Source organism: Camelus bactrianus, chromosome 7 (assembly GCF_048773025.1).
Source record: "Camelus bactrianus isolate YW-2024 breed Bactrian camel chromosome 7, ASM4877302v1, whole genome shotgun sequence".
In the NCBI taxonomy this organism is placed as follows: domain Eukaryota; kingdom Metazoa; phylum Chordata; class Mammalia; order Artiodactyla; family Camelidae; genus Camelus; species Camelus bactrianus.
In genome coordinates this window covers 25,776,576-25,798,572 of record NC_133545.1, presented here as the reverse complement: position 1 = coordinate 25,798,572, position 21,997 = coordinate 25,776,576, and the positions used below count along the sequence as shown (strand labels likewise).

Below are 21,997 nucleotides of genomic sequence, written 5' to 3'. Positions count from 1 at the left end.
TAAAAAAAAAAAAAAAGATTCTGAATTTTAAAGAGGTAAAAATAAAAACCAGACTCAATCGGCAAAGGACTGAGAATAAAAAAGGCATCAAATTGCTCAGTGTCAATACTGGAAATCAGAGGATAGAAGAGAGCAATACACACCTTGAAAAATTAAGGGGCAAAGTTATTACAACCTAGAATTGTGAAGGTAGAACTCGGCACTGTCAGACATAGGCAGGCTCGAAACTTTCATGTCATTCACTTTTTCTCAGAAGTGGCTGGAGGATGTGTTTCAGTGCTCCACCGAAAGCAAGAGAAAAAACCCACAAGGGGGATTCGTGGAATTCAGGAAACCACAGTTGAAACCAATGAAACCACTGTCAGGATGAAGGAGAACCTGAGGACACCAGCTAGGCAGCGGGCTGCGGTGCCTCCAGTTGGAACCAAAGGATTGCAGGGCTAAAAATCCACATGCTCTCTTACCTAACTCGTTGACCACAACAGACAATTTCGAAATCTGTCCGTGTTTTAGAGATCTAGAGAGGCTTTACAGATTTGGGGGAAATTAGCAGTTGGTACTGAGAAAATGAATCAAATTAAAAAATAAAGGCATTAATTAACTGCAAGAAAAAGAAAACGTTGATTAGAAAGGAAGTAATCATAGTGTACTGCTTGGCTTGGCAGCATCAGTATTAACGTAATTATACTGTTGAATATTTTTAAAGTATGATCTCCATGTTGGAAGTTTGGAGAGGAGAAGAGGCTATTTAAGTTGGAGGGGAACGCATCCATCAAAGTAAAGAGGCAGTACATAATGTCCGAAATTTATAAGTCAAGAAATCACAGTAAAACTGTCCTATCTAAAATTACAAGGTTAAAGTGCAGAAGAGGTAGCTAAAAGGGGTGAAAATTGTGGTCTCTGGAAAAACAGGCTAGAAAAGTGGAGTGAGATGAGGCGGGTTCGGCTGCTTCCCATTGTGAGTCTCACAGTAGTGCTTGAAGGTTTAGACTACGTGGGCATTTTTTTGGTAAAAATAAATATTTTTAAAAGGAAAACATACTCTGGTGGCTGTTGGAAGTTTGAGGAGAATGGAAGAGGCAGTCTTTATCTTTCCCACCTCGTTTCCTTCCCTGCCCTCTCTCTGCCTCAGCCATCCTGGCCTCCTTGCTGTTCCTTAAATGCACCAGGCGTGGTCCTGCCCTGGGGGCTTTGCGCCGGCGCCAGGGCTGCTCTCCCAGCAGGTATCTACACGCTCACTCACTCATCTTCAAGTCGTTGCTTAAATGGTACCTTCTCAGCAAGCTTGTCCTTGACCACCCGCTGTAAAATTGCACCTGCTCGTTCATCTGCCTTATTCCACGCTAATACTTTTCTCCAGAGACTTACCTTCTTACACACTACATGACTGGCTCATCTGTTACCTTCCTTATTTACTTTCAGTGTTCCCTTACTAAAACAAGAGCACTGCAAGGACAGGTTGCTGGTTGGTTTTTCACTGATGTATCCGGGTGCTTTTGATGGTGCTTGGCACCAAAATAGACAGTCAATATATATCGGTTGAATGAATCAATTAACTAAATGAAGGGAGGAGGATTAAAGGAATGGAGGGCAGGAAGAATGCAGGGATGGGCGAAACAAGGAACACGAGTTAGGAGGCAGTTGAACCATTTCATAGACAAGATGGTGATGGTTTGAGTCTGGGCTGAATGCAAGATAAATGAAGAGAAGTGACTTGAGATAGATTTTGAACATAGGATTGATTAAAATGGTAGGAAAATATGATTATTTCTAAAAACATTTCATCAATTTTGTGAGCAGAAGAAACCTGCAAATAAAAGAGTACTGGGATTCTAATATATGTTATTAGAACTTAGCAGCATTCATAGCCATGCAAAAATGACATTTAAAAATGATTATGTTTCATTGAAAGCCATAGAAGTTCTGGATTTGGAATGAAAAGAAGGATGGTACAATAACTTAGGTAACAGCAGCAAAAAACGTTTTGTAGAAAATTTTCTGACATTTTTATAATCTGTTCAGTTTAGGTTTAGGTTACAAAGATGAAGATTTTTGTGCTTCGGGATATCAAAACTCATATCTAAGATTAATAAAAGGTTCAGTATTGCACTTATTAATAGTCTTTCTTCTATTCAAAACACATTACATTCAGTCTTCAATGGTAACAATTCAGGGAAGTAAATGTCACTAACATCTAGAAAGCTTGCTTAGAAAAGAAAGCGTATACATTTCTTAATAATTATTTACACAGTTATAACCTGCATAGATTCAGGCTGTGGAATAATTAGGAAAAGGTTCTGTGCTCTCATTTTGACTGTTTATTTGAAAGCATCAATTATGGATTAATCTGATTACATTGTAGTTGGCCAGTTTAATAAAATAAATTTCCTTTTTTCTTGTCCCAGGAATTTGTAACAACGAATAAGTATACAGTGTGGTTTTCTTTCGTAAAGAGCAAATGTTTCTCTATTGAATACTTTTAAAGTTACTATTCAGGTCTGAAGTCTGATGCACGCCTGAGTGATGTGTACCGTGGCCCTCCCCCATCTCTGGTTCTTAACTTCTTCCTTTTCTTGACCTTCCACAGTCCATCCCTTTCCTGAAACCTAGGTGGGTGGCAGGGGTTGGTAGGAAAAAAGTGATTATGAAAGACGGTAAACTTTCCAAGATCTTTCCCCTGCCAGAGGTTGCTGAGAGAAAGTTTCAAAACGAAGAGAAAAAGTCATGGAGAAAGCAGTCCCATTCTCAGGTAGTTTGCAATGTAAACATTGTTACAGGCATACTTCATTTTATTGTGATTGGCTTTGTTGTGCTTTGTAGATACTGTGTTTTTTTATGAATTGAAGATCTGTTACAGACCTATTTTGTCAAAGGATGATTAGCATGTTTTAGAAAGAAAGCATTCTTACAGGTATGTACATTGGTTTTTGGACATAATGCCGTTGTATACCTACTAGACTACAGTATAATGTAAACATAATTTTTATATGTCCCGGTAAACCAAAAAATTCGAGTGACTCACTTTATTGCAGTATTATTTTATTGTGATTATCTGGAACCAAATCCACAGTTATCACCAAGGTATGCTTGCATTTCCCCAAGCAGTTGACTGGAGCCTCATTCATACGAGTTTTTTTTTTCCCCACAGAATTTACTTGTATATTTTCCATTTTCTATACTATTTAAAGGCATAGGATAGCTTTGTATCTGTACCTTTCAGAGAGTAAGACCTATCGTATCATATACAATATGTAAGAAAAAAAATTATATGTTAGAAGCCTTTTGATTTTATACACACATGTACATGAAATGCTTTTCATTTTAATGAGCTATTCAACATTTCAATAAGCTATTCAACATTTTAGGCACCTAGACAGCCAGGTTGGTCTTACATTTATCTCAGTGGCAAATCCACACAGGAAGAATTCAACAGGGGGAAATTCATTACAGTTCTATGAAAGAGTTGTTAATAAAAAGTCAAGCTGTTATGAAAAGGGAAACGTCAGTTTCCATGTTACATTTGAAATAGAAAATTATGTTGAAGTATTTTCCAGCAGTACGAAAACTTGGATTCTTCTACCCATAAAGGGCTAATATATAATTAAAGATTCCGGTAATTGATAGAAGTATTAGATTTAAAAAATTCATTTCAGGAGAGAGTTTGAAGTAAGTTTCATACATTTTCATTAGCTGCAGCCACTTTATGTGAGAATAATGACAAGGCAAAGTTGGCATTTTGTTATAGTATCATTTCCTTATCCATTGTTCTTTGAGAGCAGTCACTTGTGGGAAACCAAAATAAGAGATTTCGATAAAGCTGATAATGTGTTCGGCACTGTTTTGCATCATCCTGTATTCATTGTCCCTTTTTATTCATTTTTGTGTTAAATATGTATTGAGCACTTACTCTGTACCTGGGACCAGAGAGGATCCAAGGATTCGCTGGTTTCTGCTCTAAACATGAACCCTAGTCAGTAGGGAGGCAGACACACCTTTGTTCATGAAGGAGAATGACAGGTGCCATTAGAAGAATGTGTGGAGGAACAGAGGCTTAGTGCATTTGGTAAAGAGGGGTCGAGGGAAGAGGAATTTTAGGGTAGCTGACTTAAGTGAGTTACAAGAGCCCAAGAACACAATCCAGGGAAGAGAGATTGAAGCCCAAGAAATCCTGGAGAAGGTCAGAGGATGGGAGAGTGTGCAGACAAGGGGAAAGAAGCCTATGAGTGAAGATAACAGGTGATTAAAAGGTGGAGTGGGGGGATCTTTCAAATTTTCCTGTGCAGTGGCTTCTGTTTTCTTGGCAATAACAAAATGTTGGGTTGGCTCCTAATAGTAAATGGAGAGATTTAGCAGAGTCACCGGTCTGGAAAATGCTGATGACCAGAGAAGGGTAAATGAATTAAACATGGCGGGGAACGTTCCCCTGAGATTTTAAATCCTTAATTTGTGGTTTAGTCATTTAGTGAATATTTACTGAATCCCTGCTGTGTGCCTACGGTAGGTGCTAAGTATACAGCAGAACAAGATAGACACATTTCCAATTCTCCAGGAGTAGGTAGCCTACCAGCAAATTATTACCCAAGTTAATACTCAGTTATAATTGTGAAGACTGTGTAAGAGTTATAACAAGGCACTTCTTTGAAGAAGTGATATTCAGAGACCACATGAAGGACGAGAAGGACTGGGAGTGGGTAGAGAAGCAGAGGAGGGAGAAAGTAGAGGTACCCAGGCAGGGACGTGGCTGAGCAAAGACTCTGAGAGGAGTGACCTGAGGATGGTGGGGCGGAGCTTCCCACCATCCTGTTGTGGTGCCCCTAGCGGGTGACAAGTGTGTCTGCTATTTATCTGCTCAGCTCTTACGTGTTAACTCAGCACATTGCACAGATTAACCAAGTTACGATATGGAAAAGTTTGAGAAGCCCTACATTAGGGGAACTGACCCTGGAAATTTTCATCTGTATCATCAGCAGGATGCCTGGAGTAGGTGAGATATCTGAATGTTTAACTTAATTTGGCACATCTCTAGATGTTTTTACATTTTGTGTGTTTACAGACATTGAATTAATTCATCTATTTAAGAAACATGTATTTGATAAAATGATGCTGCATTTAACCTCTGCTAATTTTATAAATATTATAAACCAATCAACAGGTAGTGTGTAAAATGAAAGTTCTCTTGGGATTGCTTACAAAAAGATTGGGACAATTCTCTTACCTTAGGCAGCAGGTATGAGGGAAAGTTTCCTCTTAGCATCGCTTTTCTGAGCTGAGTTGTTACACCTCTGTGAAAGCCAAAGTGTCTACCACTGTCTTAAATCATTCATTTGCTCGATATTCTCTGAATTTTTAAAGCATTTACTTTTTCACTCACATAGAAAAAGTTTTTTTTAGCATACGAGAAATTTCTGGTAGAGATTTATATCATCACTCACAAAAGTGTGTATTGTTTAAGATCCTAAGTCAGCGTCATGCATAGAAAAGATCCCACTGCTCTTTCTTCTCGTACCGGAATGTAAACTTCTGGAGACTAGAGAGTGTGAAAGGCACGGGAGCGTGTGTCCATGGCAATCCGCTCGCTGTGTGCAGGAAGTTACAGCGGCATTAAGCCGTGAAAAGGATCAATTGTTTTTGTGAAAAATCCTCAAGATGTGCCTTGAATTCAAAGAATCAATTTCATTAAAATCGTAAATCATCTGTTAATCTTTTTTTTCCTGAACTGTCCTGAGTGGTCAGTAGTATTTAAAGACCCAAATGAAAAATATGATTAAAACTAAAGCATACTAAGATTGTTAAAGACCATGGAATAAAACCCTCAATGCCTTTTCTTCTTGAAGAGCTTTTAGTGGATACTTGCTATACTTCTCCTGAGCACAGAGCGGAACACAAAGTGAGGCTTATATTTTTCATTCATTTAATCACTTATGTGCCAGGCTGGCTTGAGAGATGAAAACATCCCAGGGTTTTCTTGTTAGATCCAAGAGCACTGCTAGGTTTCCCATAAATAATTTGGTAGGCTGGGAATTAAGGGCAACATTGTCCAAGGGGCTGATAAAATAACATTGATTCTTGTTGGATGTTCCAGAGCAATGGGGGTGGTCTTTTTCCCTCTGAAGAGAGATAAATAAGCAAGACCCATAGGGCATCTCAGTATGCTGCATACCCAGCCCTGCTAACGGGCAGGGGCTCTGCGTGAGATGGGAAAGCTGGGGCAGGGCATGGCGTTACCACCAGGTCCCCTGGCACGGAACACCACCCCAGATCTGCAGGCATGCAGGAGGGAGCAGTGCACCTGTAGCCACTCTACTACCCAGGGGTGTTCAGGTAGAAAATGGGGGCGGAGCCTCAGGGGTCTAGCTGGGATCTTCTTGGGAATAGCCAAAGCTCTTGGCTTAGCAGTGCTCCTTGCTCTGATACCGGAGAGGCTTCTGGGAGTTCCACCCTCACGAAAAACATTCCTTTCAGTTAAATATTATATGAAGCAAGACATTTCAGTTAGTTGGAGGTCTGTAGATATCACTTAAAACTGAAGGGGTTGACTGTCTGTGAGCTACTTTCCCTGGGGTTATAAAAGGTAGTTTAAAGTAAAGTGTATTTCTGTAGTTACTGTTTTCTTAGCTTGCCAGTGAACTTGGATGACATGTTCAAGCACTTGAGGCATTATGCTGCTAGTTTGTGACCTCCTTGAAGAGGCCCTGTTTTGTTTACGTTGTGCATCCTGAGCGCATGGAGTTGAATATGAAGCCGCTGACTGTTAAATGAATTGTACGTGAATATCCCATTTGGCTCTATTGTGATGCAATGGGGCATTCCATAGCGTTGAATTTTTTAAGTTAACTGGAGGACATCCTTTGAAGCACAAATTCTACCCAGTATTTTAATGAAAATCTTTAAAAAATGTTAAGTTTTTTCTAACTTATTGACAGTATTTTTAATATAATTTAACTTCTTAAGTGATGTATCAGTATTCATATCTAATAATTTCTTAAAACACTATTGAAGAATGAAAGCCGTTTTCACATCGTTAAATAGTCCATTTCTACTTTTGGGATTGTCTTTCTGACTTTTTTAAATTGAAGTATGGTTGATTTATCTTTCTGATTTTTAATGGTGGTTTGGTCAACTTCCTCAACTATCTACTGTCACTTTTTGACGGTATTTGAATTTCTGGCCTCAGATTTTCTTCTTTGCATGAAACACAGTTGTCTATATTAGGTCTGTTATGGTGGGATAGTTTCTGTGACTTTGACTTCCATTTGGATTCATGGTAGTTTTGTGGATGTTGAACATGTGAAAATCTAAACTGTGGGTATTGCTAATGTGATATAAGAAGAATTCTATATGCTCGCTGGCTTTGAAGCTATTTCTGTAGCTATTCAGCTTTTAAAATGAATTGATTTTGGTTAAATTAAAATTTGTATATTATTGAAAGCTTAGTTCTCCTTTAGATCTTTTCAGTTAGATTAGTATGTTATTGAGTAAAACTGACTATAAAAACATCGGTTAAAAATGTGTACTTCTTCTTGTATTGGAATTCATTGAACATATTTCTGAAAATATCTTTGTGTAAAATGACTTGCCACTCCCCATTTGCTGACAAAGTATGTTGTTTTGCAAAGAAGATACAGAATCAGTGAAATCGTTAAAGTTGGGGAAAAAAACAATAGCAGGACAAACTCTAAATGTAATATATCCATATGTATATTTATTGACTAATAGCTACGTGTGCTTTATCCTAAATATATGTGATAATGTCTGTTATACCCACTCTGTAGATATGGGAACTGAGATTTAGAAACACTGACTTACCCAGAGAGCTAGTAAGCAATCCAGCAGCCGTTTTAAGCAACATTAATTGGATGAGATCTCACGTGGAACATAAAAGAAAGGATAGAGGAAATTCCTGCCTTACATAATACATTAAATAACCATTGTTCACTCTACGAAATAATGTATAAATCGGGTTCAGTTTTCTCCCCAGATGAAACGTAATTGCTGATGTTTATAAACACATTCAAATGGATTAATTCACTGGACCCCAAACCACCTGACCAGTATAGAGGAACTTATTTTTCAGATAGAGGGACTGAGGCTCCAAGGGGGCAAAGGGCTCTTCCAAAGGTCCACAGCTGGGAAATTTGGAAGCCACAATTTACATTCCCAGCTCTTCTGGCTCCGTCTCTAGTTCCAGCCTCTTCCCATTCTGATTCACAGCCTTTTACAGCATCACAAATGAAAAACAGCTCTTCATTTTTGTGAGTGGCACCCTGGACTGGAGAAGTTGAGCCACTGTAGGTGGCAAGTAGCTGTAAACCAGATAACAAGAATATAAAATATTTAATGAATGTCAGTGCTCATTACAAAGATGCAAGGTCACCCAACGTTTAGCCCTTGCCTTTTCCTCCTGTAATCTATATTCAGTCTGTAGGACCATTTAAAGAATAAATATGGGAGAAGAGTATTATTTTTAATCAAAAGTTTGCCATTTTTATATTTAAGAGTAAACTTAGAGTGGTGATTGTAGCATTTCATTTAATCATAGATCTGTTCAGTCACTCTGTTGTTCTTTTATTGTAAAACTCAAGACATCGATCAAACAGCATTTACTTGAGCACCAAATGGATATTATGAAATTTTACTTACAAGGATAAATCAATGTGTCTTTGGCTACACATGTTAGATTATCAGTTGAACATTTTCCACCAAATAAACTTCAGAAAGGTGTGAAGTCACATAGACGTTTAAAAATATATTAAAGGAAACGTAAGTTCTATCTCAGTATCTTATGTCTTTATGATGTATCATATATAAATCCCAAGGCCTACATCCTTTCATGAAAAACACCTTTTATTTTCCCTTGAGTTACAAAGATGGCACTCTTGGTCTGTTGTAAGATGCTCTTTTACATTTACCCGTCACCATTATCACATTAGACACTGCAGGAATATGTTAATTATCTTGAGGTGTCCCAGTGGCCCAGTGACTCGAGGGCAAAATGCCAGCAGAGTCCTGGTTGAAGTCCAGGTTGAAACACTGCATTGACTTGTTCAGTCTCTTGACCTCCTCACAAACAGGATGATAAACCTGGAGAGAAAACATATTTGTTCCAACTGAGTTAACTATTCCAAAATAAATACAGCCAATCCCTGGCCAACCATTTGTGATTGTGTGTAAAAAGTAACTAATGAGCCGTATTCTCCAAGGCTGTTCATTATGTACTGAACAGGAATGCTTTTTAAATATTGTTCCTCTGAGTGCAGTAAACCTGGATTATCCAGGCAACCTGATGAGCATCTTTGAGCATCTGCCACTGCAGAGAGCTTTCAAGTTCCACGCAAAAGTTGAGAAAAGCTGTTAAGACATTGGGCCAGGAAGACCCAGTGCTGTCACTGGTCAGGAGCAGTTACCAAGGCAAGACTTGAAAATAAGTGTGTTGTGACTGATGATTAAACTTGACTCCTCTTCTCTTAAAGTAGATGTTGGTGGGTCACAGAATGAGCATCGTGGAGACACCAGGTTCCACGGAGAATGCATATGTCTGCAGGAGGAAAATAAGAGAGCACAAGTGGGGTGCTGTGCAAAGAGAGGCATTGTGGGGGGAATAGGGCTGGGAATGAGAGCAGGGTGCACATTCAAGTATCAAGCAAAGGAAAGCAAATAAAATGATTCTTCTAGCCAGATAGAGCTTCCCTATACTGTATCAGTCAGTTGACCCAATAGGATTTGAGCAGTTTCCACTCGCTTCAAATACATGTTATAACAGAGAAAAATAAGATGATGAGTAATAATTATCTCTTGATAGTCTGGTGGCGATGAAACATCTGTATCAATAAAACAATAGATGTAATTTTCATACAGTTAAGAGCAAAGTGAGTGACTATTATAGGTAAGTGCTTATTAATAATTGAAAGCCAACTAATAAAGGATGTCATCAAAGCATTTAATTCTTTAAAACTGCTAGTGGGGAAAGTGATTCTAAAATGCAGAACTTGTTTAAAATGTAAACAATATGAATAAGTGAATAATGATCTTAAACTCCCTTAAGTGTTCTGAAACATGGAAAGAATAAATGTTAACAATATGAATAAGTGAATAATGATCTTAAACTCCCTTAAGTGTTCTGAAACATGGAAAGCATAAATGTTCTAAAAATCCTGCTATTTAAAATATACTCATTTTAGAATGTAGCTGGGAAATTAGATAAGGATAGTCCCTTTAAGTTTAATTAACATTAAATATTATGTTTTTTAGCGTTCACATTGTTCTTGTGGGACTCAATTCAACATTTAAATATAGGGATTTGTATTTTTCTGTCTGCATTGAGTGTCCATACTTATCTTTAAGATTAAAGAATACTTTAGGCTAAAATTCAAACAGCAACAGTAAACGAATAATTTCGTGACTGCGCAAGCATATGCTATCATGCTATGCACATACATCCCTTTTTTTTTTGCTTCACTTTTTTTTTTTGCTTCACTATTAAAAGGAAAAACTAAATACTTGAAAAATAAATTCAGAAAATGACCTGAATTGAAAAAGCACATTTTTAATAAGAAACTCAAAATGGCTTAACATATGCCCTATCTTTTGTTGTAGCATGCTTGTTAACAAACAGGAGACACCTTTTGCTATTTTACTGTTGTAGAAATACAAGCAAAGATGTGTGACTTTGTCCAAGGTCAGGACTCAAAGGAAGAATCTGTATCTCTGACCCCAAGAATTGGTGAAAAGAAGCACAAAATGTTGATATATGTCTGTGATTTAAATTTGATAGATCTACAGTGCTCACCCTGGTATCTTTTTGAATTACTGCCTAAGCTCAAGTAGGCTTAATGTGGCTTATTAACCTTATATTGACAAATCAAGAATATTTTAAAAATCCATTGAAAAAGTCAGGCTGTTTTATTGTAATGAATATGCTTCCTATGAATCGAAGCTTTCTTTTTTCCTAGACCAGTGGAAGAGAAAAGTCAAAATGAAACCCATGGCAAAAATGAATTTTCAGTCAATACCCTGGAAAGAAGTCAAGAAACTCTTTCTGCCTTGCCCAGACGTAACTACATAGTGAATCAGACAACACATTGGCGGCAGTTGTAACATATGATCCACATCTATTTCAGAATAGGTTGCAAACTCCCAAATTGCCAGATTTTCCCACTTAATGGATAGATACTTAGGCTTGGACTGAATTTTACCTAAGCAAAAAGTATTGTTAGAAGTAAGGCACAAAATAAAATAAGGTTGTTTCAAAGTTTACCCAAAAATAAATGATCCACTCAGTCTGATCGTCATTGCCAATAAGGTGATCTGTGACCTACTGCATTGCCTGTCTTGCTGTGGTTCTTGTTTCTAGTTTTCTTGGTAGCTGGCGTGCTCAGATTGCCTGCCATGTGTGGACTTGGCAATGATTTCCTAAATTTAACTTAAAAATGTGGTTAACGCTTGCTAATGCATGCAGGCTCATGTGAATAAGGAGAAGGTTTTATTGTAAAATCCAAAATGAGAAATGAAACATGGGTTTCAAGTTTTTCTTTACCCAATCTTCAAACATATTTATATATTTGTCTCTAACCAATTCAGCTGTAGAATCAGAAATATTCTTTCAGAAGTGCAAATACATTTTAACATTTTTAAAATATTAACTCATGCAAACTCATAAAATAATGGAAAGTGTAAGAACATTTTAAAAAAGTTAAAAAAAATCACTCCCAATGGCTCTACATGAGGAAATTTACATTTCTGAATATGTGTAGTATTTTCAAATTTTGTATCATAACAGTATTCTATAGCATGTACATTTCTCTGCATCAGTATTTTTGAAACATAATTTTGAAACATAACTTACATTGTTTCTTAGTATGTACATTATACATTTTATTTAAACTTCCCCCTACTCTTTGTACATTCACATATTTTCCAGTTGTTCACTGTCACTTTCAGTGCCGTGACATCTTGGCACGTGGCACTTTGTTCTCATCTCTGTTAATCTTTTAAAATATATTCCTTGAAATGAAATTTTTGTCTCAAAGGATACGAAGCATTTAAGATTATTTAGATTGTTGAATAATAACACAGTATTATTTTACAGATAGTAATATAATAGAATATAGTGGTATCTTAATATAATATATAACAAATATAATGACACATTATTTTTTGTAATTTGATGGATTCCATGTTTTCTACCCAGCTTTTCATCAGCTTTTCTTATACAGATTTGGTTCTTTTCCCACTTTTTTTTAATTTTAGTTTCTTCTTCAAAATAGTTTTACACATGTTATTACTATCTCTCCTCCCATTACCACTGTTTCATCAGCCACTGAGTTTTTCTCTTCTGGGGGAATAAATTCACTGTTAGTTATGGAGGTAAAACAAGGTAGCTGCAATGATTGTTTGTAGCACTGTGCAATAACAATGAGTTTGTTCCATTTTAGTGTTTTCTTGGTGTTGCAGAAGAGGATTGACAGGGAGAAAAAAGTGGCACTTAATTTCCTACAGACTTTCTTTTATATATAAGTTTAAACTAGCTTAATGGACAATTTTATCACTCATATCATTTAAGCCCAAGGAATAAATTTTCCAAAGTTAAGTTGACTTTTTATTTTTATATCCAAAAAGTAGAGAATGCTTTAAGTGAATTGTTATAGTGCTATAAAATCATATTTATTAACTTGAGAAGCGATTTATAATGAAACAGGGTAATTCAATTAATGTAAAGTATAGAATTATCATATATGAATAGTGTAACATCTGGAAAAACATATATATAGGCAGAAAATTGCAAGAACTGGTTTCTGTTAAGAGATGAACTTATAGGTGATTTTTAAAATTATTTTTGTTTATCTTTATCTTTCTAATTTATCTGAAACAGGTATTAGGTGATAAAGATAAAAATTATTAACATGTTTTTAACAGAAACCATCTCAATTTTATGAATGTGGATAAATCACATTAGGGTAAACATATTTATCTAAGTAAGAAAATACCCTGATGACTTTTTAAGACAAGCCTGTGAATATTTAGAGCTTTGGCTGAAAAGGTTTGAATTGGTTTGGTGGACATCTTGCCAACATACCAGTCCTCTCTGGGAAAGCATACACAGTCCTCAAAGTCTCAGGAACAGTAAGATCTAATTGCTCACCTCCAAACCCGTCCTTAGTCCTGTGGGAAATATGTATCTAACTGGCTGTCTGACAACCACACCAAGCACATGGAAGAAATAGCTCTCACTGTTAGTTCTTTTACATTATCTACTACGGTTAATCTTTCCATCTCCTTTGACAATTTACCACTTGATTTTTTTTTTTAGAATAGTACTTCAGGGATCTACTTTTTCATCTCTTTAACCTTATTCTTAAATAAAAAGGTCACCTGAACTATAGTAAGTCATATCTTTCCCAAATTTCTGTCTTTAACAGTATGAATTCATGTGCCCTCCTGTTTGGCGATAAGCTGCAATTTAAGGTTTGAGACTGTAAAAAGTGCTTTTATCTTTAAACCTTTGCAGAGGAGAGAAAACTAGTGGTATTCTTTCTAACCCTGGAAAGCAGCTGAAATGGGAAGACAAATTTTGGAGGGAAATTATATATGTGTGTGTTTTTTAAAGTTACATCTGAAGTGATTAACAGTAAGTACAATGTTTGAACTATAAACATATCCTAAACAAGCCTATTATCTGAACTACCATAATTAGCTAAACTATGTTTCACAAACGTCTTTGCATATATGCTGGATACGAGTTTATAATCCAGATAGCTAAAGACAGGCTATGTGCTAACACAATTTGACAGCCAGCTGATACTTAACATTGAATGACAGGAAAATCCACAGATAAAATCTGCCATGTATGATATTACAGACTCTATGTTATACTCATGGGCAGGTTTAATTTTACTTGGAAAGTTTGCCTTGGCTAGCTAACCAGGGTTCTGGTTTAGATCACTTGGGTCATAAACTCAGCTTTCTTATCAGACAAAGACAGATGTTTACAGATGGGTTCACAGGTGTTCTGTAATCAAAAGCTGATTCTCTCCTTAAAGGACTCATTTCTGATTTTATTTATTCTTTCTTCTCTGAGAGAGGACTGCTATTACTTTGTTTTCAGTAATTGGTGGCTATGACTGCTATAACCCCATCAGCCTTTCTCATCACTGCCACTTCAGCCTTATGCATGTCTGACTGTCAGATGACTGAAGGGACGATAATTGCTCTGATAATACGTCTGTCTCTGGGGTTTCCCAGATTCTTCTCCAAGTGATCACCAGACACTTACCTTTCTTTCCCGCTTTCCTCCCACCCACGTCTTTCATTTCAATTAAAGATATTTATTTGTTTATTTATTTGATATTTTTCTTTAAAATATGCTCAATAAATAAAATATAGTCATTACTTATCAGTAAGCTCAGTAGATGATGTCTTTCCTCCTTTTAAAAGAAATATAGATAAAAGGAGAGAAGATGAAAACAAAAAGTGAAAATTACATGACCCTTGTATCACGGTGAGTCATCACCAAGAATGAGTCCCTAGTGACCTACGCAGACCTTACAGGACAGCCCAGCTGGCTTCCCAAATTTTTGGTTCCATGATTTGCCACTTCTTGGTACTCATGGTCTTCATCTACCTGCAACATTTCAGTCCATCCCGCTAAGTCTTTCCTCATCAAAGTCTATACTCAAGGGCTTTAAAGAGTCATCTTTAATCCTGTTCCTTCTTCTCTGCCTTTCCAGATTTCTACCATCAGGTGACTTCCTTTTCTTCCCCAGAGTTCCTTAGTGATACTTTTAAAGATTGTGAAGTATGCAAGTATCATTTACTTTGGAAAATCTACTTTGAAAAATCTAGATTTAGGATCCCAGTCTTGAGATTTATACCTGTGGCTACTTTTTTACCTGAAGGTTCTCTTTCTGAGGACCACTCTGTTTCTTTTCTGTCACATGTTTGGCTTCTTAATAGCATTAAAGTGCATGTGGATTTTGTCAGAGCACTGTTGCTGAATTCTATAGTAGAATGCAGGTGATGAATTGTTGATCAATACGAAGCAGAGACTTTCTTTAGCGTTAAGGACAAAATCAGAGACATTTATATAATTTAAAATATTTATAATGATATTTTTAGTAGAAAATGAGCACCCTGATTTTTTTTTTTTTTTTTGGTTTAAAAAACATGAGCAAAACAATGCTAAGTTTGTCTACATCTTCCAAGTGGTGATTATCAGAGCTTTGATTTCCATTATTTGCATAAAAAGAAAAATAAAGGAATATGTGGCGTATACGTGCTTGTAAATATTTAGGTGCAAGGTAAGTCCAAGGCAGAATAAATTGAAAAGAGAGATATTTAAGTTTACCTAAACTAATATAAACCAAATTTCTCTCAATTTTGGTAGGAAGTCAAAAAGCCACTTCATGAAGAATAATTTTTCAGGACAAATTTTGGAGTTTCCTTTTAGAGTTACCTTTATAAAAGGTTTAATAATGTAAGTATTATGGTATTGTGTATCTTGTGTACAAGTCATTCCTGAAATTTACTTCTTAGTTTTCTCACTACAAAACACACCAAATCAGTCATTCCTGAAATTTACTTCTTAGTTTTCTCACTACAAAACACACCAAATATTTTTAAACAGAAAGAAACAAAATATAAAAACTAAAGAAACAGAGATCCACAGAAACAAAAACAATTCTATATTTCATCATTTTAATTGATTTTAAAATGTGTAAGCACGTTGATAGATTCTATTTTATATAGGATTTACTGGTTTTCAAAGTGAACCTAGATTCTTTTTTTTCTTGTTCATTGGAGCCATCACATCTCATCTATCAGACCTCTAAGGAGAATTTTAAAAGTGGGGTACTCTCTCACGCCCAAGGACTATGTAATTAGCATATGAATGTGTAACAGATTGTTTGAAGTAACAATTAAGGAAACAATACATAAAGGAACTGAGGAGAGCTACCAACACCTGGGAATCTTGTATTGAAAAAAGCTCTCTTAACGTAAGTAATTAAAAACCAAGGACAAATGCTCATTGTGTAGCGATAAAGCCCTACAAGGAAAGCTAAAATCCGCTGATACTTTGCTGTCGGCCTTTAGCTTGAATCATTAAAGCAAGAGCTTACTGTTTTGTTTATTTCAATGGAATACTTGTTAAATGTAGATTTTGTATGGTATGGGATCTTCTGAAATCATCAAAATGCATTTCTGTGACAAAAATGTCTTTACATTTTAAAAAAGTTTATATTTAGAACATAAAGGTTGACGATAGAGCTTTTCCCTGTGGTCAGTGCAAATTTTCAGAGGAGAATTCCAGCTGGTGGCCTGGTCAGATCAGGTATACAATCAATGTATTTGACTTGATTTTGATTATCAGCATAATTTATTTGTCCAGTTTCTGCTGGTGAAGTTCAGTCTCAGTGTATTGTTTTATTTTGTTTCCCTTGAAGATGTTCCGACTTCGGCAAAACACATAAGAGAGTAACCAATAACCTGGGGTTGCTAGGAACATTTAGTGGAGTAGGGGGCAGGAGCCATGCATTATTGTTTCCATTTTTGTCACTTTCTACCTGTACACACCACTTACATTTCTTTGGGGAGAAAAAAAAAGTGTTTTATCTCTAAAATAGGAAATTTTTTTTTAGAATGTTAAAGTCTTAATCAAATGACCTTTGAGGCCCTAACACCTAATTGTATATATTCCTTGATCATGAAAAAAACCAAAAAACTTGTCTCCAGAATTGAACTACCATTCAATTACTACCATTTTATGGGACAGCTCTACTTAAATAAATTATGAACCTAGTATTTCATTTCTAAGTAGAAAAGTAAGTTTATGCATGAGTACATAGCAGTGTTATTCATAATAGCCCCAAAGAGGGTACAACCGAAGTTGTAGCCATCCGTTGATGAATAGGTAAACAAAATGTGGCACATCCATCGTCAAAACAAAAATTACAGCATACAAAAATTGAACAGGCAAGGAAAACTTAATCCAAGGGTTTTACAGCAGGGGAGAGAGGGCAGAATCAAGTCTGAATTCAACTTTGATGAAACAGAGGTGTTAAGGATTTTTTAAGAACTAGGGTGAGCCCCCATGTAAAAGTAATGTAGGATGTTAGGGGAAGGCATAGGTCATCTGTGTTTGCTAACTGGCTTTACCCAAAGGAAAAATTAAACGCGTATCATTATGACAGAGGGTAGTTTTTGCAACTTGGAGGAAGACATCTCACTGGATGTTGGGCTCCTGCTCTCCCACAGAAACTGGGAGATTAGGGTGCTATTTACTCTGATGCTTACATTTCAGAGAGATGGTTCCCATATTCTTGAGAAGTACATTCCTAGTTGTAAAACTGGCATGTGGCTATTCATAAAGATTTCTATCTCAAAGGAACAGAGAGAGAATTTATACTTTTCAACTAAATGCTGGGAGAAAAGGGAAGTCAGGAGCCTAGAGCCAGGAGGAAGCCTGTCCAAAGTTCAGTCAAACGGAGGGGAACTGTAAGGCCATCTTGATCAGCATGCAAGGAAGTACTGTCAGGCAATGAAAGGAACGAAGTACTGATACATCCTACAATGTGGAGAAACCTTGGAAATGTCAATTATGTTAAGTTAAAGAAGCCATTCACAAAAGGCCGTATCTTGCATGATTCTGCTTATAGAAATATCTGGAATATCCAAATCTATAGGGATAAAGTAGATTAGTGGTTATCTAGGTCTAGAGGGATGGAGGAGGGTAGGGGTGGCAGCTTAAAGGGTATGGGGTTTCTTTTTGAGATAATGAAGATGTTCTGAAGTTGTTTGCAGTGATGATTGCACAACTCTGAATATACTAAATGCTGTTAAGTTGTACACTTTGACGGGTGAATTGTAAGATAGGTAAATCATATTTCAGTAAAGCTGTTATAAAAACAGTTATTTGTTGAAATGTGCTGCATGGCCAATAGAATATTTACCTCGATTTATGGGTAGTGATATTTTTAAAACTATTTTTTATTCTGTTTTCTCCAAGGTAGGTTTTGGTTTTGAATACTCTATGGATTCAGAATGGGTATTTCTGGTGGCTGGCCCGCTTTTTAGTTTTTATAAAATATTTAAGTATATATTACCATGTTGTGTTAATCAGGTTATATATAGCATGCAAGAGGGAAAAATAATTTCTGATAAGTCCTTGAGAGAACTGGCTCCCTGAAATTGGGAGCTGTCAGTAAAAGGGAAAAAAAAACTGTGTAGAAAGAATAAGAAGAAATAATCTCTCTTCCCAATAGATGAGAAAGATCTATCTATATATGATATATAATATATATGTGGAATGGTATGATATGGTGTAGTATAGTGTGAGTAAACCCTTGCCTTCAGATGAAAGCTGTATTGACAGAACCCCAATTTATGAGTAAGTAATGTTCCACAAGTTCATTTATAAACTAGCTATTTGTAGCCTTTTCTACAGAAACAGTTTGGTCAATACTGATCAGGTTCGAAGCCCAGCTCACAGAGGTTTCTTTGCCCCACAGTGCAGCTGAGATCTCCCACAGTCTGGGAGAAAGAGACTATGGCACAGGAAGGAGGAGGATGAGTCATAAGGGCGTCCCCACATGTGCGGTGCAGGCGTGACTCCAGGCACAGTTCTGAATTGTGCAGAGTGAGACTTTGCCTTCCATCCATTTATTCTTTTATACCCTTTCCCCTACATTCATGATCTTGAGCCTCTCTCTCTAGGTCATGAGGTGTCTACTATTTTGCAATGCCCCAAGCTTCCCACTGTATTACCTCCCTCAGGCACCTCTGTTCCTCCAAAAGACAAATTCATCTACACTGTCTAACACAACCTTCCTCTCAGCCAACATAAACATATTGAAATTTCCATTTCTTCAAGGCAACTGATTTTGCTTTGTATTGTAAGGGAAATAAATTTTGAAAACATAACCTCTGCATCTCCTAGAAGCAGTTACAAATAAAATGTGGGCTGTAAATTTAGAAGTGTTTTTTAATCAATAGGATTTCAAGCATTCAACTTAGGGAAAGGTAAGAAAAATTTGGAGATAGAGCAGGCTTGTCCTTTCTGACCTTAGCCTCTCTTTGGGCTGAAACCCTCTAGGTTGCTCCTGTTTTACACGGAATATTTTCTTTGCCTCTGCCTGAACTTTAGCAATCTTAAAATGTGCCCCCCTAAAATTTACACTAAGTACCAGAACAGGGACAGTGAAGTATAAAATGGTGGTGGTTGGAGTAGGGAGGAGCCATTGGGAAGGTGACGTAGAAAAGAGTAATCGAGGCCCACTTATGGTATGAAGGATGCTTTGAGCATATTGTATTTTTTTTTAATTTGCACACATATATTTCTACACATTGATTAACTGGTTTTTTCTTGGTTGTAGATTGGACTTATGGATACTACAGACAACAGAGAAAACTTGTTGAAGAGATTGGCTGGTCCTATACAGGTAAATATATTATTATATAATGAGACTCAGTAGCAAATTTTATTGTTTTTTTGTATCTATTTTTATATTCAAAAGAAAACTTTGTAGCTCAGCACATCATTTTAACTTAGCTACCTGGGTAGGCAGTTAGATTAATCACTAAAAATATACCACATGCAAAATGATTTCTAGTGACTTTCCATTAGCGCATTGGTAGTGTAGAGTATATTGACATCAGACAGAGCTAGATGTGACTCTCAGGTCCACACTAGCTACATCTCCTTGGGAGAAATGCAAAACCTAATTGAGGCTCAGTTTTTTCATCTGGGAAATGTAGGGTTTTTCTGAGCATTAAATGAGATAAATGGAGTTGACGCAGTACCTCCTTATAAATAGAAAATTCTCAATAAACATTAACTGCTCTTGTTCTTATGATCACAGTTGTGATTTTTTTTTTAATTCATTTAACAAATATTGATGGGACTCTCGCTCTCAAAGGGGGTTTCCTTCTAAATTACTGTGCTGAGATCATTGGAATCAGGGTCTAACATGATTTTGTACAATTACCAGACTTGGCTTAGAGCATCAGAAATAGCTGAAGTTGGCTTGAAATAGTTACACCCAGAAATCATGATCAGAAACCTTAGGAAAGGAGAGAAGCTCTAGGCCTGACTGGACGAGGCTGGGCAGAATCTAGATGGAATGTGACATACCTGATGGCTGTCTGAGTCAGAGCTGAGTGGTGGAGTTGGGTGGGCACTCGTTAGAAATAAGGTTGGGTTGTTAAGATGGAAGTGAGTTAGGAGGGCTTTAGCGTGAGCCTGGCCAATTTGGACTTTATTTTATAGATAAAGGGCAGCAGCATGATGAATTTTGTAGAGAGGCATTCATTTTCTTTATTTTATTATTCTTACTTTAAACGTAGAAAAATTTTTAAATACATTCAAGCACAGAGAAGAATGTAAAAAAATCACGCTTTACTCCCTCCAGGGATATCCCCTAGAAAATGTGGTATCTTCTTTTCAGGCCAGTTTTTATTATGTTTATATATCTTTATGTAGTTTTGCACCCAATTTATCCTGTAAATTATTTTTGAGCATTTTCTTATTTCAGTGATGATTCCTGTTGATCCTGGTACTTAGTGTCTGCCTAATAGTCCACTGAATAAATGTTTTATTTTTAATTATCTGTTATATTTGGATATTCAAGCTACTCTAAACAGTGACAAATAGATGAATAGACAGTGTGCCTTTGTATTTTTATCACTTTTTATTAGATAATCTTTGATATGAAATAACTGAGTAGAAAAAAATAAATGCTTTAAAAATTCTTGGTACACATGCCCTAATTACTTTCCAGATAGCATATATATACATACATATAGCATAAGTAAGTGACTGCCCCCCTGAGCAAACTAGGACTTAATGACCATCACTTTGAAAATCTTCACTAATTTGATACATTTTTTTAAATGACATTTATTTTGATTTGTTCTATTTGATTATTGCTGGTGAGGATTTTAATTTTTATTAGCTATTGGTATCACCTTTTTAAATTAGAACATGGAAAATAATCAAGCTATCCATCAAAATGGGAAAAAATGAACAAATTAAGATATCTATCCTGTGGATTACTGTGCAGATGGGTATGTGATAGTTCTGTATGATACTACACAGAAAGACTTGCCCTTAATTTACCCATTTATAATTATAACCTATATATCTAAGGAATTCTGTCTTACTATTTTAAATTTTTTAATCTTGAGAAATATGAAAAACAAAGATTCTCCATAACTCTACACCATTTTTAATTATTTAAATTATTTCTGTTTTAAAAATCTTATTTATATTTTGCTATTATGTACCCAATGTAATGAACATCTCAAATTCAATTTACTTGAGCAAATTATTTTCAGAAAAAAATGAATTTTAATAAAAAGTTATTGGATCAAAGTGCCTATTGTTTTTAATATTGATACATGTGGTCAAATAAATATGGTCACATTTTAGAAAATCATGTTAATTTATCCATTTCCTCCAATTTCTACTCACATTAGTTTTAAAAATCTGGTCAACTTGATTAAGAAAAAATTAAAATCTCATTTTTAATTTGTTTTTATCTAATTACTTAATTTCTCAAATTACTCCAAGCAGCAGGGTTTAGATTGGGGGTTTGGTATTTACATATGGTAAATAAAAACTACCTGAGGTAATAGTTAAGTGAATAAAAATGGTGGACATGAGTAACTAATATTAAAAAATGAACAATCCATTTATTTACCCTAAGCAATTTCACTTGTGTTTTCAGTAAAAGTGTGTATTATATTCTACTTGAATATGGATTTGATCCTAGATCCTGGACCAATTTTTTTCTATTATATACATAACTCATACAAACTAAAGATTTTAGACTAAATTAGTTTGAGCAAAAGGTAAAGAAACCTTTTAAGTATTTTTAAATTGTATCTAGAGTACAATAAAAATTTTTCTTAAATATTTTTAAGTATTTAAGGATTTGAGCATGGAGGAAAAATATTTTTCTTTGGTCTGACTTTATTAAAATAATATAGAGCTAAAATAATATTAACA

At 35.8% G+C, this 21,997-nt stretch overlaps 1 protein-coding gene across 4 annotated transcripts in view; it reads left to right on the top strand.

Annotated features, from left to right (window-relative positions):
• The window catches only part of PTPRZ1 (protein tyrosine phosphatase receptor type Z1), a 163,134-nt gene that overhangs the window by 34,361 nt on the left and 106,776 nt on the right, over positions 1-21,997 (top strand). For all 4 annotated transcript variants that reach the window (XM_074367157.1, XM_074367158.1, XM_074367156.1 and 1 more), the window contains exon 2: positions 19,365-19,430. In XM_074367157.1, the coding sequence (XP_074223258.1) occupies positions 19,365-19,430 (66 nt within the window). The remainder of the gene's footprint in view (positions 1-19,364; positions 19,431-21,997) is intronic.